The 17,611-nt window shown below is 30.9% G+C and overlaps 1 protein-coding gene across 1 annotated transcript; it reads left to right on the top strand.

Annotated features, from left to right (window-relative positions):
* Positions 1-9,494: 9,494 nt before the first annotated feature.
* On the top strand, positions 9,495-12,940 carry LOC145574652 (protein REVEILLE 7-like). The gene is made up of 6 exons (XM_081632490.1): positions 9,495-9,733; positions 10,566-10,658; positions 10,778-10,889; positions 10,991-11,052; positions 11,188-11,577; positions 11,669-12,940. The coding sequence occupies exons 1-6, from the start codon at positions 9,701-9,703 to the stop codon at positions 12,314-12,316; spliced, it is 1,338 nt and encodes a 445-aa protein (XP_081488616.1). The 5' UTR covers positions 9,495-9,700; the 3' UTR covers positions 12,317-12,940.
* Positions 12,941-17,611: the final 4,671 nt, after the last annotated feature.

Here is a 17,611-nt window from a genome sequence, read left to right on the forward strand (position 1 = left end):
GTGTAATACCCCGTATTTTTATACGTATTTTATTTAAAATAAGTATTTTGTGAAGTATTTAAATAATTTGAAATGTTTTATTTATGGTATTTTAATTATTTATTTTAAATAAGTTTGGAAATATTTTATAAAAGGAAAGTTTGTTTAATTAATTATTTTATTTAAGTTGGAGTTTAATTTAAGAAAGTTCTATTTTAGTAAAGTTTTATTAGGAAAGGGATTAGGAAAGATTAAAAAGAAAAAGTTTAGGAAGAAGGTTTCTAGAGAAAGGGTATAAATATTAAATATTTGGGTAAATCAAACTTTGCACAGAGTGGAGGAAACCCAAAGTAAACTTTCTCTCTCTTCTCCTTTATTTTTTTCTCATTTTTCTTTCTTTTTTCCCCCTTCCCCTTGTTTTCGGCTCACACCGCCGGCCACCACCACCACCGGTGGACTGCCGGCCACCAGCAGCACCAGCCAGCAGCGGCGGCTACCACTAGCAGCTGCCAGCAGCCGGCAGTGGTGGCCAGCCGGCAGTTCGGCTGCTCTTACCCATCCGCGAAAAAAAAAAAAAAAAAAAACTTAATCTTTCTTTTTAATTTTTGTTTAAACCTTAGATCTAATTATTAAATATGGGTTTTGTGATTAATATTATGATGTTTGATTATAAGTAGTATGTAATTTAATTTTCAGATTTTAATTCTAATTTAAAAGCCTCAATTTTGAAACCCTAGATTCATAAATTATTAATTATTGAAGGATTATGATTTAGGGTGGTTTGAACCTTTGATTTAAGTGTTTTAAAGCCTAATTACAGCAAGTTTTCATTAATATATAATGCTGGAATTTTTGGTAGTACATTAAAAATCAAGTTTCTTTAAGGAATTGTAATTCCCCATTAATTGTGATTAAAGTATGATATTTTAAATATAATTTCAGCTTATTTTAATTAAATTATGAGTGTTTTAATGATAGTATATATTGTTGAAAATTTATGTAAAGATGATTTTAATACTCTTTTATTATTTTAAATTGTAGGAGACTTCAAAGTGAGTGATTTCTATTAGTCGTGGCGATATTAAAATCGTATTCAAGGTATGTTCGCGTACTTAACATATTTTTGATGATGTAGTAGCATGCTAGATTTGATTAATTAATTACAAGTAGTATCATGCTAGATTATAATTGAAAATTGTGATTTGGTTGATATTGGTGATTGAATTATGAAGCATGATTTATTTGTGATGGATTAATGATTGGAAAATAATAGTTTGGCATGTTGAATATGAACTACACTTTTATTTATGGCATGATAGAAAACATGTTTAATTAAACTAAATGTTTAATTTGGTTTGGAATATTAAAAGGGAATTTTATATTGGTTCATATAATTTTTATTGATGCTATAAGCATGGGAAAAGAGCTATGTAAGTGTCTATGTACACGAGGAATAAATTGTATGTTGGTGCCTTAGTGCACTTAAGGTGTTTTTAACACCGAGGGATAAGATTTTTTTTGGCTCATTAAGCGTTTGAGGTGTCTTTGACACCGAGGTAGATTTAAAAAGGGTTCAACATTAAATATTATGTGGTCACTAATTATTCAAGAATTAAATTAAAGTGTTTAATTGTTTTGAATAATTATGATGTTTGATGTTGTTATGATTTGAGAGTCATCACCAAGTTTAATAAATTGTAAAGAACGCAAAGTGAAAGAAATTACGCACCAAAACTCTTGGAACGTATATACCTTGAGTATGAACATAAGGGGGGAGTTATGGAGTTTTATATTTAACCATAACTTATACTGGAGTACAGGACGCTGTACATTTCTTTTATTATTATGCGCAGGAATTCCACCACTTATGAGTGGTTCTTTTATACTGGCATAGTTAGCTCCCGTGTTAGTACCCCTTTATTGGGGCAAGTTAGGGGGGAAACCCGTTCGATGCGTAATCAAAACTAAATAAATTATTTAGTTACTTAGTTGAGAAGTTTTGTTGTACGTTGTGTGCTTGAAAACAGGTGCAACAAGGTAAGTTGTGTGTTGATAGGTAAAAGCATGTTAGTGTGTTTAATTACGCTTATGTACTCAGCTTTGCTGATTGTGTGTTTGATGGCTTTGTCTTTACCTTGGCCCTATAATGATTCATTTTTAATGAAGAGTAGTGGAAACAAGTAGAGACAAACTTTTCAAGTGATGAAACATATTCATGATGGCCATGAGTAAAAAGCGAATCATGCTTAGTTTCCATAAGTTTATGATGTGTTATTGCTTTAATTATATTATGATATTTCCATTGCGAGACTAACGTAAAGGTTTTAAAATTGAATTGGTTTTGTTAAGGGCCTACAATGGTTCCAAGTTGTAGGTTTGAATTTATTTTACTTTGGTTTGACTTTACTTTTGATTGGTTGACTTTTTAGGCAGAGTCGTTTTAAATGTTTTAAAGGAGAGTCTTCCGCTGTGTGTCTTTGATAGTTTCCTTAGCCGTTTCACGGTGGCGGTAATATCTTGGATTTTCCTATTTAAAGTTTTAAATAGGGCAAAATAGGTATTTTAAAAGAAAGGAATTTCTAGGGTGTTACATACGGTCGTTTTGGGTGGTGGTTCATTGGGTTAGGGGGAGGAGTGCGTCGATGCCAGCGCGAGAAGGAATGTCTGGGCGCCGGCAGGGTTGGGGGCTGCCAGCATGTGGTGGTTGGCCGGTAAGGTTGAGTGGGTATTGGTTGTGGAATTTTTTTTTTTTTTTAAAAAAATAATTTTTCCAACCTATAATGTGCTGACATGTGTCACTCAAAACTAAAAAAAAAAATCTTTTATAATAGGTTACCGGTCACTTAGGTTCATTTTGAGCGAGTGACCCCCAAAGTTGGGATTATTTAAAAATAATCCAAAGTTGGGATTATTTTGAGCGAACAGGTGAAAGTCGGGATTATTTTTGTCAATTTTTCATAATAATAATAATAATAACTAAATTGAACTGAAATTAACTACATAGAAGTCCAAAAGAAGAAGGCCTAATTTTTTTTTAAAAAAAAGAATAAATAAATTTTGTTTTTTTAAAATCTTATACGAACTAGTACTTTATCAGGATGTGTTCTATTTAACCAATCAAAATTTATTAATCTAATTAGAACTTATCTAAATTTATTGTGACAAACTTTTAAAAAAATCGAATGTACAATAAAATATTGTACATCCGTTATAAAGTTACTCTAAAATGAGCAAAAGTTACCCCTGAAATGAATAAAAATTACCCCAATATACATAAAAGTAACCCAATATAAATAAAAATTATCTACTCTTTATTAGTAGAAAATCACATTTTAAATGACTAAAAATCAATTATTAGTAATTGAATGTAATTAAATTACCTTTATAAAACTTTTCTTGCTGTCTATTTATATAAAAATTGTATGATGTTTAAAGTTACCCAAAACAAGGCAAAAAGTTATACTGCTCGATGTACATTAATATTAGTGTAAAACGAGTGTATACAAAAGTTTTTCATTTAATTATAACTTATTAAAGTTGTAAGTTGAACTTATAGTGTCATCATTATTAACATTATTTATAAAAACTTACCTCATATATAAAGGGAGAGTCTACAGTACATGACAAATACCGATATGTATTATAAATGCTATGTACTACTATGTATTATTAAATTATATATAGGCAAATAAATTAAAAAAAAAAAACAGTTAACCCCTTTTAATTTATTTTCTCGCGTTTTTAAAGTTTCCATTGTTCCTTGCTCTCATTCAAACCTCTGTCAAATTAACACCCAATTGAGGATTCAATTGAAAATCTGAGATCGACATTGCCCAAAATATCATATTAGCAAAAACATGCAGAAAAGTATATCCCATGAAAGCAAACTTTTTGTATATATGATCATGTGCATGATTGCTCCCAAAAAAAAAAAAAAAGACATATTAGTTGTATTATATTCTCTAATACAATTGATGATGATTTTAAAAAAAATTCAATCATAGAAATTTATGACTAGTGATGAATTGCAGCATCGAGTCGGTAGCTGGTGATTAAGAGCATAGCAATGTGGAGATTAGAGATGGTGGTTAGGCTTTTTTCTAGGGCTTTGTGTTTTTGATTTGGCTAGCTTTTTTTTTTTCTCTTTTTTTTTTAAATAATTTTTTTAAAAAAGTTCAAGGTGTATTTGTGCCAATGATTTAAAACACCACCAAAACTAATTTTGCCAACGAATTTGAAGATGGTACAAATATTGGTGCAGATTATATTAGATCAATAAATAACTAGATTTGAGAATTAAACTAAAAAAATAAAAGTAAGATATTGTCTTAAAAAAAAAAAAGTAAGATGTGATTCGGGTATAAAAATATACTTCATAATAAGAAACTACTCGTATGATGAAGTTCATAGTTTATCGAAAAATAAAACATGTAAAACGACACATCTACTATAGTCTCAAAGAGCTCAAATTTAGACCACTCACAAGTCATAACTATGTAAGAAAACATGTTCATGTCAAGATTAAGGGTCTGTTCACATTTACTCAGCTGAACGGAACTGAAATGATTGGAGCTGAACTGAACTGAACCGATTGGAGGTGAACTGTACTGTACTGAACTGAACTGAACTGAATATAGCTGAAATGAATATTTTATGAGAGAAGGAAATTAGGAGCTGAACTGAACTGAACTGATTGAAGCTGAAATGAACTAAACAGGCCTATTCACTTCAGCTTATTAGTTCAGTTCAGTTCAGTTCAGTTCAGCTCCAATCAGTTTAGTTCAGTTCGGCTCCTAATTTGCTTCTCTCATAAAATATTCATTTCAGCTTTATTTAGTTCAGTTCAGTTCAATTCAGTTCAGTTTCCCTAAACTTTCCCTTGCAATTATGAGCTCTGCCACATAAGCGTACTTGGTCCCTAAACTTTCAATAGTGTAAAAAAATTTTCCTAGTCATCTTGCTAGTCCCTAAACTTTCATTGTTTAGTAAAGTAAATGCCAACTCAACATTAGAACGAAGGTCCCTGAACTTTCTATAAAATATTTTATTTTTTTCCACATAGGCACTTTGGTCCCTAAACTTTGGTGACTCATCTTTTTTTCACCGGAAAAGTAAGTTATGGGTAGTTGAGGAACCAATTTGCTTCATTTGAAAGATGAGGGACCAAAATGCTACAAATACTAAAGTTGAGGGATCGTATTTTAGCTGAATTCCAAAGATCTCCATAAAATATACTAGTTCGTAGTAACCAATTCAAAGAAACAAATAGGGATCAAGGGATGTATATTAAATAAAGCACTCCTTAAAAAACTCATTCAAAACTTGTTTGTTAAATGATAAACAAAACTTCAAGTTATTTAATAAACGAGCTCATCTAGAACAACTTGGTATTCGATTTGCTTAGGGTCACAAATATCAATTCATTCGTTATTGTTTATAAGCTCATTAGTTAGTGTTTTTTATTAGCTCATTTAAAATTGTTTAAACTCAAATTTTAGAGAAGTCTAGATTTAAAATATTTTCGTTGTGATTCAGCAATAATTTAGAATTTTGTTGCCAAACTTTGTTGCTAAAATGCTTTCTTTTTTGTAGTGAATAATAACTTTAATTGGTGGATCTAATACAGTGAGAATGAAGGATTTAAAATTGATAGGAATTTTTATACTACCTCTGTTTCTTATTATTTGCAACTTTGGAATATTTTATATCTCATAAATAATACCCCCAAAGTTGCTGATAATAAGAAATGGAGGTAGCATATAAGTAGTCCTACAAATAATCTAAATAGGTTGTATGATGTAAAATAAATCAAACAAGTATTTGATATTTCTTTGGGAAATTGGCTTAAAATAATCCTAATTAGTAACGGTGTGTGCAAAATAATACAACCTCAACTATTTGATATTAGCAGTACAACCTTTTGTACTATATGTGCAAAATGGTACACCAGCCATCGAAAAAGGCATTTTAAGAAATATTCCGTCCATATTCATTATTAAATTATTTTTATTATAATTTTTTATTATAATTTTTTTCCAAAATACATTTTATGTTAATTATTTCATGCCTACCCCATTGTTAGGCTGGTAAATTAATTTATGTAAAGAAAACAAAAAATTCTACTATCAAACAAAAGTAAATAGGGTATTTAAATACATTGCTATTTTAAAAAAGTGATTAGATTACATAAGCGAACAAATTATGCTATAGATTTAAATCGTAGTAATAACACTTTTTTTGACATAACACTTTCTTCTTAATGGTGGTAACAAAAAATTGTAAATTAATTTGACTGTTTATCTAGTCTAATATCTCTCTTAAAGTATGTGTCATGTCAAAGTAGTGTGTTATTGTAAATAAAAATGGAGTATGTATTTTGAAAAAATTTATAATTAATATGGAGTATAAAAATAATATAATAATGAATATAGACGAAATATTCCACGAAATACCTTCTCTGATGGTTAGCATACCATTTTGCACATATACTATAAAAAGTGGTACTGCTGAAAACAAATAATTAAGTTCGTATTATTTTACACCCACCATGAATAGTTGGGATTATTTTCAGCCAATTTTCCTATTTCTTTTTGAAGGTAGTTAGAGAGAAAAAAATGGATCTAATAAATTGCAAAGGATTCGAAATTGATAAGTATATAATAAATGTAGTCCTACGAGTAATTAAATAGGTTGTATTATGTAAAATAAATCAAACAAGTTTTTTTTTTTTTTTTTTTTTTAAGGTGGTCTAGAAGGAAATTTTTTTTTTAAATACGAGAAGAGAAAAAAAAAATTAAATATGAGAAGGGGAAAAAAAATTAAAAATATAAGAAGGGACTACATTAATTATATAGTTATCAATTTTGGAAAAAAATATATGGTGAGCACAAAGATTTGATCCTTAAACCACTATTCAAAACAGTAATGCAATTTACCATCTTAGATAGAGTCAAACTATGATAACTTAATACAAAAAATATATAATAAATTTAATTAAATTTAATAGTGGTACATTACGGTACATTTACTTTAGTGGTACATAGCGGTACGCGTCATTTACTGTAGAATTTTCGATATATAAAATTATGTTTCGCAAACTAATTTGAATTATTAACCCTTGCTTATCTAAATATTTTTTTACTAAAATAAGTGAAAATAAAGCAAGGTATTTAGTGATTTATATTGAGCAAATTTAACCGATGATACTAGCCTTATATATGTTGAGTAATTAGCTAGTTAATTTTTTATTGAAGAATAATTAGTTAATTAGCTATTTAATCGATCATTTACACATATGTAGTGTAATTGTTTAAATTGATTTTATACCAATCAAGAAAGAGATTACTTATATGAATTGAAAGTTTCAAGCTAATTTCTATAAAAGAAGGTACATTATGGATTGGTCGTATCATTTTAATTTTGCAATATAATAAGTTAATGAAATAAAATTTTATAATCATACTTATAACAATGGTGTTAATTTTTAAGATATAAATGTATTTTGTGATATAATATCTTTATATTTCATCCTATGTCTTAGGGTCTGTTCTTTTCAGCTTATTTTCAAATCAATTCACTTCACCTTCAATAAGTTTAGTTCTTAATTTCCTTCAGTTATGTTAAAGAAGAATTATAATAGAAAATCAGTAAAAATAATTTCAGTTCAGCAACAATAATTTCAATTCAGTAAAATTAATTTAAGTTCAGTAAAAATAATTTAAATTCAGCAAATATAATTTTGTTTCAATAAAAATAATTTCAGTTCAGCAAAAATAAGATGAAGTGAACGACACCTATGCATAGAAATTCTATTTTAAAATGGTCAAACATCTACTGTAATAGATTTCAACAAGCTAAAATCTTTCTAAAAATCTCTTTACCATACAAAACTGTGGACAAAAAGTTAATTTTAGGCACCGTTCACTTCTTCTTATTTTAGCGGAACTTAAATTATTTTTGTTGAACTGAAATTAATTTTACTGAACTGAAATTATTTTTACTGACGTTCTATTATATTTCTTCTTTTAAGTTTATTGATTTTTACTAAATTCAAATTATTTTTACTGAATTTAAATTATTTTTGCTGAATTGAACTATTTTTACTGAATTGAAATTAATTAAAATGAAGAATTCATAGTGTTAATTAGAATTTTTATAAGTAGGGGTGAACATGGTCTGGTTTGGTGCGGTTTGAGTCTAAACCAAACCAAACTGCAAAATACGATTTGGTCAATTTTCCAAACCAAACCAAACCATATTAGTATTGAAACCAAACCGTAATAATGCGGTTTGGTGCGGTTTGGTTTGCGGTTTATGATGAGATGATATTTTTTCCTAAAAATTGTCAAATATTAATAAATTTATAATAAAGTTCAAATAATTAGCCCAAAGGGATTAAATTATACTACAAAGTTTTAATAAAAATAACAACCAACTAATCAAGTGCTAAGTGCTAACACATAATAAAAATAATACATAACAAATTAACAGTGGAAAAAAACATAATACATTTGTCCAAAAAAATAAAAAATTCATACTACATTATAGTTTTTAATAATTGGCAGCAACATGTGACAAGTTGACAATATCAGGGGCTACATTATGCGATAGTTTACTGACCGTATAGTCTTCTAATGATATTTGAGAATGAGTATAGTAGTATATTAACCGTATAGTCTTCTAATGATTTTTCATTTTTTTTATAATATATAATAACTATTTTAATTTATTAAAAAATATAAAAATATTAAAATGCGGTTTACTGGTTTACGATTTGGTTTGGTTTATAATTTTTGAAAAACCAAACCAAACCGCAAACCGTATTTCCCAAAAAATCGAAACCAAATCGTATTTTTCCAAATTGTAAACCAAACCAAACCGCTAAAATACAGTTTGGTCTGGTTTGGTTACGATCCAGACCAAACTGTGTACATCCCTATTTATAAGTATGTTAAAAGGGGAAATTAGTCGTAAAAGAAACGGGGAATTTTAGGTCATAAAAGCAAAACCACGTGAAATTAGCAAATACGGATCTAACAACGTTACGAACTGTTGAGAAAAAGCGTAAACACACAACTCTTCTCAACCAAAAAAAAAAGCGTAAATAAACTAAACACATAAAAAAAAAAGAAAAAAAAAAAGGAAAAAAGCACAAAAAAGTGGGAGCCGCAAATAGTATCCACGTGTAAGAAATATTATGGCAAGTATACTTGTCTATCTCACGCGCGCGAGTATAACTTCACACCCCACCAATTTTCTTCATAAAGAGCAAACTAAAAATATTAAATTAATTATTATTAAAATAAAAAATCTTATCCGTTAAAAAAAAAAAAAAAAAAAAAACGAAGGGAGTAGAAAAAAAGACAAAGGATTGCCACGTGTTAGAGACGAACTTTGAACGTGAGCCACAAGAATCCACAAAGTTCTGGAGAATTCTACCAAAATCTACCCTTAACAAATATCATAATTCCCATTTTATCCTCCAAAAAAATCCTCCCACATAAACCCCCCTTTCTTCCTCATTTTTCTTTCTCTTAACAATAAACTGTCTTCTCTTCTTCTTCTACTACTTTCTCTCTCTTACGTGGCAATCTCTCTCAAAAATTTATCTGCTGTTTCTCTTGTTAATCTCTTACTGTTAATTTGTTATTCAGTTGAATTTAGCTGAGTATTTCAAGTTCCTAGAAAAAATTAAGATCGAAGAAGATTGGATTTTGATTCGATGCTTTCGTCTTCCTCTAATATGGCTGCTCAAGTAAGTTTTCGTTTAGATTTGGAAATTGTTATGTGATTTTTTCTGGTGAGAAGATTTATGTTTTTGGATATTTTTGTAATTGAATTGATTAGATGTTGTATGACTTTCGATTGATGAATTAATGTATACTGTAGTTTGGAAAAAATAATCAATTTTAATTCAGGAGGATAAGATTAATTAGGTGAGTTTTATTAATTTGTTTGAAATTGTTAATTTGATGATAATTGATTGATTTCATATGATTACTTAGAATCTAAGAATTTTGTTTAGTTGATAGGAAGATGAATTACTAGGAAGATGAATTACTCAAGAGTTAATTAGCTTAGGAAAATGAAGTATGATTTTGGTGGATTAATTTTTGTTATTTTTTGTTAGATAATTTCGTTAATTTGAACAGTTATTTAGGTGTTGCTTGTGATATTTAGTGGTTAACCTACTTTTGTTGTGCATAATTATTAATTTAATTATAAATTCAATAGCTAATTTTGGTATTTTGTGAGTTGTTTTTGGATTTGATGCTGTATAAGTGTATAAATGTGTTTAATTATGTTGTGTATGGTTATTTTTGGTAAATTAGTCCAAAATATTCGATTTCGGTATGTTTGTGTTGTGTTTCTGTTTATATGATTGAGAATTTGATTAATTCTGAATCATATATACAGATTGACAAGTCTATCAACTGCAATTATGACCGGAGTTATTGTTGGATTGGGTAATTCAATGTTGCATTTTCAACTACATGATTCCGATTTCGTTTGTTTTGGTTCGATACGATTGTGACCGGAGTTGTTAGAGTTGGATACTGATATTGAACTTTGTTTAACTATATCAGGAGGAGACTAGTGCTGCTCAATCTAGTTCAGGCAATAAGAATTCGCCGGCTGCCGGAGGGCAGTCAGCAGTGGGAGAAGGCCAAGTTCCTAAGGTGTTGATCATTTCTTTGCCTATTAAGTGGCTCATCAATTGGAAATCATTGATTTCAAAACTGCGTTGTTCAGTGTACCTTACTCTTCTTCTGTCCTCTTTCTCCTTAATTAAAAACAGATTCGAAAGCCATATACTATAACAAAGCAAAGGGAAAGATGGACGGAAGAAGAGCATAATAGATTTCTTGAAGCTCTAAAACTGTATGGCCGAGCATGGCGAAAGATTGAGGGTAAGTTTTGAGAATTAACTTTGGTGATTTGGTGATTATACAAGGAATTAGAAAATTTAATCTGTCTGTGAAGATGCTAAATTACTTGTTATTGTGTTCAGAGCACGTTGGGTCTAAGACGGCTGTCCAAATCCGCAGTCATGCACAGAAATTCTTTTCAAAGGTCCTTTGCACACTTTTTACCTTTGTTTGATGCAAGTTGTACTGACCGTGACCTTGAAGGCGTTGTGAACGTTCTTTGAAAGGTCAAATTTAATTGCCTCGTGTTTCTGATCTGTGTCTGTGTTTTTATGTTCAGGTTGTTAGGGAAACAAGTAACAGCAATGCCAGCTCGGTTGAGCCAATTGAGATACCACCACCCCGTCCTAAGAGAAAGCCGTCACACCCATACCCTCGCAAACTTGTGCTTCCATCTAGAAAAGATATGCCTATGGAACAGGGAGCAAGATCTGTGTCTCCAAACTCCTCGCTCTCTGAGCAAGATAATCAGTCTCCTACTTCAGTTTTGTCTGCTGTGGCCTCAGATATGTTAGCATCTGCGGATTCCGCTGCCACCAAAAGCAACAGCCCATCCCCGGTATCTTCAGGCAATTTTGGCAATGAAGTTGCAAGGTTGCGGTCTGAAGTTAACGCTTCTCAAGGGGAAGTGCATGAGTCAAAATCAGGATCAGTTGCTCCAGCTTCAGTGGTACTTAATTAACTACTTTTTTGTATCGAAAACTTTGTTTTACTACTGTTTTGAAGTGTGCCATATTAACATAATTTATTTGGATGTGCAGAAATTGGAGCTTTTTTCAGATAAGGAGTCATCTGAAAAGGAAGAATCAGGTTCTACGAAGGTCCTTAAATTATTCGGAAAAGATGTAGTAGTCCCAGGAAACTCTGAATCATTTACTTGCTTGAGCAAGTCACCCTCATCAGATATGGGGGAAGGAGTCGTCCAGGCATATCAAGAAGATTGTAAGCCTGGTAATTCTATTAGAATCGTTGGAGAAGCACAGGACTGTGTGAATTTTAATTGTGAGAATAGTAATGCATACCAGGTAGAGAAACCGATTCCTCTTCCATGGTGGGTTTTCTTCAAAGGGATGTCGGTACCTCCCTTTAAAGATCCCCAAGAGAAGGAAAATCAGCGAGATGGATCTTCTGCAGATTCAGATAGCGGTTCAGTGAATGAAGGAGAGAATCCAGATAAGAATTGGGAAATGGAGACGGAGTCTGGCCAATGCGGTCCACAATCTGACAAAGAAAGCAAGTTTGAGGGTTCATGTACTCCGAAAGAACTCACTTTGATTGAGAAGAGATGTGTTGACAAGGGTAGAAAGGGCTTTGTTCCGTACAAAAGATGTCTCTCGGAGAGAGACATGCAATCATCGACGATACCTAATGAAGAAAGAGAGAGTCAAAGAATCCGACTTTGCTTGTAGTAATATATCCTAGTGAGGTTTCCTTATTTAGATAGCACATCATTTATAACTATCCAGACTGAAATATCCAGTTCAGTATTCACAAGATATCAGTACAGTCATACAAGTAGCAATTTTGGTCGCGATATGACTATATGTCTATATGTCTATATGTCTATATGTGAAGTCTGATCGTATTACTGCCCTCCAAGTTTAGAGGCAATATATGGTGGATGGGAGTTGATGGCGCGGCAAAATAAAGGCTCCTCAGAAAGTGATTGAGGGGGTGTTCTGCATCTGTCCTTTATATAGAAAAAATTTCAAACTTGCTGGATCTTTGACCTTTGTACTGTTTCTTCTAGCTTTCAGGTTTCCCTCAGTTTCTGATTTTTAATTTTTTTTTTCTTTGGGAGATTTGGTCTCTAGGTCTTGTATACTGGGGTCTCAGTACATTTTTTTTTTCTTTTTCCTTCCCCTTGTTTGGGGTTTATAATTTGTGAATTATTATGATTAGATGTTCAGATTTTTTTGTATGGAATTATGAATGTTACATAAGAGTTATGGTGGACGGATTTGTTGTATTGGGCCGTGCCTCATTTTGGCAAGAGTTTTTGTTAGTGCAAGGGAATCACAAAAAAGAGCTAATTAGTGAGTTATACAAGATTCTATACAAGGTTTGGGGAACTGCAAGTATACAACTTCTAATGCTGGATATGATATAGGCCTACGTGCTAGCATGCCTCGTGTTCAAGTAGACCGTGCTTGAAACAAGTTAAGCAATATCCGTTAGGAGTTGTGTCATGTCGGTCAACTTTTAAAAATGATATCAATAACCTACGAACTCTGAAAATTGTGGTGAGGTTTGTGGCAGATTCTCGCTATGTCAAACAATTTTTATGTCATACTTGATTGACCCTCAAGTCAGCCTGATTCGTGCCTAACTCTAACAAGTACCCCTCATTGTATATTGTTTGGTGTTACAGTTATAGGATGTGCCTCATTTAGGCACAGTGATTATGTGGATACGAAAGAGAGACAGAAAATCAGTTACCAGTAAAGGTCTGACAGAATGATCTGTCTACTTGTGACCTCCAGAAGCAGCAATCTATGGAATTTGACATTGGGTCATATTTGTGGCTCTAGTTTCTTAAACAACGCACAACCATGTGCTTATGCGTCTATATTTTGTTGGTGGGATTTCTTGCATTCCACTTTGTCACTTTGTGGGCCATACTGTTCATATATACAAGCTTGGCTAATTAACATTGCATTATTACCAATTTAGCATTGCCATCAAGTTTATTGCTACATGATTATGTTTCTCATTTTACAAATATATTACGTTGATGGGTAGATAAGTAGATTTGCTCTTTATAGGGTGCTCCTTTAGGACTTGTTCCCAATTATTTATGGCTTATTTTCTCATTTAGAGTTACCCAATGAGCAATTTAACATAAAGTTACTCTTAGTTGTAACATACAACCAGTTACATGTACAACTAAATTTATGCTACAATAAATTGTATAATAAAAACTATTTTCAATGGATCATACTAAAAAATTAGGGTTGATTTTAGTTGATTCTAGCTAGGATGGATAACAGATCAAGTTGAATCGGGTTTGTGTTTGAGTCGATAATAAAAATCTATAAATATAACTAAAGTAATTACCGCTGATGTCATTACTTTCCACGTGTCAACCTCTTATAAAAAAATTTTCCGCCAAAACTAATAATGATATCATTATTTTTTTTTCAACATAAATAAAAATTTGAAAATGATAAATTATTTATACATTTCTCTAACAGATTTTATATTTAAATTGACTAATTATGCAATTTCGATTGGAAATAAACATTATCTTTTTCTCCACTCCGTATATTTTATACAGATTATATGAATTGGGGCTTCCACTCTTTATTAATTTCTCGATTTATTAGATGTTGATTAAACTATTTGTACTACATACATTACACACAAATAAGCTAAATAATATTGTTAAAATCACAAAATAATATTTAAATCGTGCATCGCACGAGCCTAATCTAGTGTTGAAATTATTTTTGTAACCAAATCTAACAACCCATTTGTTAAAAGTGTTTTAAAATTCAATCCTAATCCAACCTATTTATTAAATTGAGCTATCATTTAACCTTTTTTTAATACTACAACGTTGATATTAACACTAATAATAATTTTTTTTGACAAATTAGATAAATAAATTTACCGCATATGTGTTTTTTTGATGCAATTCACCACACGTGTGTTATGCATGATTTAATTTTTTTTTTTAAGTAATTGTGTTTAGCCCTTAGACACATTTTTTCAATATCATTTTCTTGATATAAGTTTATGTTAATAATCTTATCAAGCTAAAAGGATAACTTTGAGTTGCAAATTCGTTATTTTCGGGTTAGATTATGCTAGGGTTATTGTTATTAAATTGAGTCAAGTATTCCAATATTTAGCACTAGCACATTGTTGTCCTTTTGTAGCTTTTATATGCTCTATCTGTATCAAATTGATTGCAACACTAGTTATTGCGCATATTTTAAGAAAAAAAAGATTGTGTACCGAATTGAGATTTTATAAGGACGCTAATATTGTCAAGACAGAAAAGTCTGGCTACTTCCAAGGCAAATTATCTACTGATGCCTGTAACATTTGAAAATCTAAATATGTCCAATTTATCAATTTAATAAAATACTTTATAATATTTTGTTGCCTATAATATTAGTATCCCTATATTCCAATTATTCTGGTCAAAATAAGAAATTAATTAAATTATTCACCATCATAAAAGAGATCCATCACAATTTGAAATAGTAGAAACACATTGAAATGTTCTAAGTATCAAGTGCCTATAAGTAGACCTAGCAATCCTGACCAGATCCGAATGACCCAATTCGTGACCCGAAAACTTAACCCTAAATTGACCTGAACACGAAACTGACCCGACCCGAAGTGGAGTTGACCCGATACTCAAATTGACCTGACCCGAAGTAGACCCGATACCCGAAATTGACTCGACTCGAAATTGACCCAATACCCGAAGTGACCCGACCCGAACTATACCCGAGATGACCTGACCCAAAATTAACAAATACTCAAAATGACTTAACTAATTTAGGGCTTCATTACTTTACTCGAATAAACGCATACTTATAGAAAATTAACACATACTGTTGAAATGTGCGTGTAATTTAGTACTCGTAATTCATAAAGAGTTTCACTTGATTAGGAACACTTGTTATAGTGATCATACATATGAAACAATATATTCTTGTGTATATAATAATGTTGGAATTGTCTAATGAATATATTATTAATATTCAATTGTTTACTTTATACTTATTGATGATTATAATATATTATTGGTCAAATTTCTACATCGACATAGACGAAGATTGACCCGACCCGAACTTGACCCGACAATTGGAACCGAAGACTTATTCGATCCGAATTGACCCGACCCGAACTCGATTCAAAGTGTTGACCCTAACCCGACCCGAATTACCATAAACCCGAAACCCGAGTTGACTCGACTCGATCCGAATATTGATTGACCCGACTCGTTCCCAACCTGACCAACCCATTTGCCAGGTCTAAGTGAAAGTGCAGTAAATTTGATTGATCTTAAATTCTTAATGCACCTGCTGTTTGGCTAGATTGATAGTTCTTCATTCCTCATCATGTAGGTGGTTTTAAAATTCTTTTTAGTTATTAAATTTAATAATATATATATATGGGATCACATGAGACCACATCCCTTATGTGAGAACCCTATTATATGTGAGGACTCATTATAACCGTTGGATCAATTACATCCAACGGCCACAATTAAATCTAGGTCAAACAAAACTTCTGCGTTTTTTCTCTCTCCTCCTTCCTCTTTCACGCGCTATTTTCTCTCTCCTCACTCAATTTCTCTGTTTTCTACTCTCTTTCTCTCTGCTATTCTCTCTGATTTTTCATCACTGCTTCTTCAATCTTCATCAATTCTTTGTCAAGGTGAGTTTATTGTTTACATTTTCGTGTTTTTCAATTAATTTTAGGTCACATTCAGTTACATTCATCGTTGATTTTCGTTTGATTTTCACTGATTTCAGCTCACATTGTTTATCAATTTGTGTCGATAATGTTTTACTTTGTTTTTTTCATTGATTTTAGTTTTATTTTCGTTTTTTTGAGTAGTTATCAAGTTGATTTTGCCTTATTTTCGTTATTGTCCAGTTTTTTCGTTTTTTTGAAACCTAGAAATCACTGATAATTTGTGCTGTTATGTTGATTTTAGCTTGATTTTAGGTATTTTAATTTGATTTTAGGTATTTTAATTTGATTTTCGGTTTACTTTAGTTCTCAATTATGTTTTATTTTCTGGTTTTATCTTATTTTTTGTTTGATTATAGCTTTATTTGAGTAATTATTAGTTGATTTTAGTTTTAATTTTGCTTCATTTGATTAATTATCTTACATTTTCTTTGTTTTTTTTTGGAAACCTAGAAGTAATTGCTATGGATTCTGCAAATGCAAATGTTCCTCAAGATAATACAGTGTATGTGTTTCTGCTCATTTTATTTTTATTATTTGAGTTATTATTATTTTTGTTGTTGTTGTAGATTAGTTGATGAGTTGTATTACTTGTATGGGAGTTCTTGTAGATTAGTTGATAACTTGTTCATTTTATGTTTTGTTGTTCATTTATGAAATATTAGCTTTTTAATTGACAGTTTACTATGTGCTTTAATGGTGATGGATCACATCATCTATTTTCATTGTGTATACATTGAAGGCGCATTTATATAGAGATAATATAAGATTCCTTTTCTTGATAAGATGTTTGTAGATGTTGGTTAATTGATTGCTGTTAATGCTGGTGTTTGCAGACATTTCTCAAAAGAGCACATTCACTTAGTTTATAACATGATAAGTGTGACAAAATACTTCTTATTTGGTGTATAGTGTGTTTATTAATTGATGTTTACCAGAAGGCATGGTCATTAGTTTATAACATAATAATTTAAAGTGTACCACTGTAAAGAATAACAATTTTATATAAGAGAAATTTCCATTAGCACAAGAATTCTTTGAAGTTTTGGCTCAAGAGAGTATTGGGAGAAGGTGCTACGACACTGTTTCAGGAAAATAGATTATTGAGTCTAATTTGTAAGAGTACCTCCGAAATTTCCACAACTTAGAAGCAATAAAAAGTTGTAGATTATGTTGGGAAGTAATTTTCAATACATCTAAAACTGCCATAGGTTAATACTTGTATGTGAAAGCAAATAGGAAAAAAACTGTTTAAGATGGGAGTACAG

This window comes from Chenopodium album, chromosome 13 (assembly GCF_948465745.1).
Source record: "Chenopodium album chromosome 13, dcCheAlbu1.1, whole genome shotgun sequence".
Lineage (NCBI taxonomy): Eukaryota > Viridiplantae > Streptophyta > Magnoliopsida > Caryophyllales > Amaranthaceae > Chenopodium > Chenopodium album.

Coding starts and splice junctions, on each gene's coding strand:
- LOC145574652 (XM_081632490.1), top strand. CDS start 9,701: ATGCTTTCGTCTTCCTCTAATATGGCTGCTCAA. Junction 9,734..10,565: donor CCTCTAATATGGCTGCTCAA/GTAAGTTTTCGT, acceptor TAACTATATCAG/GAGGAGACTAGTGCTGCTCA. Junction 11,053..11,187: donor CACAGAAATTCTTTTCAAAG/GTCCTTTGCACA, acceptor TTTTATGTTCAG/GTTGTTAGGGAAACAAGTAA.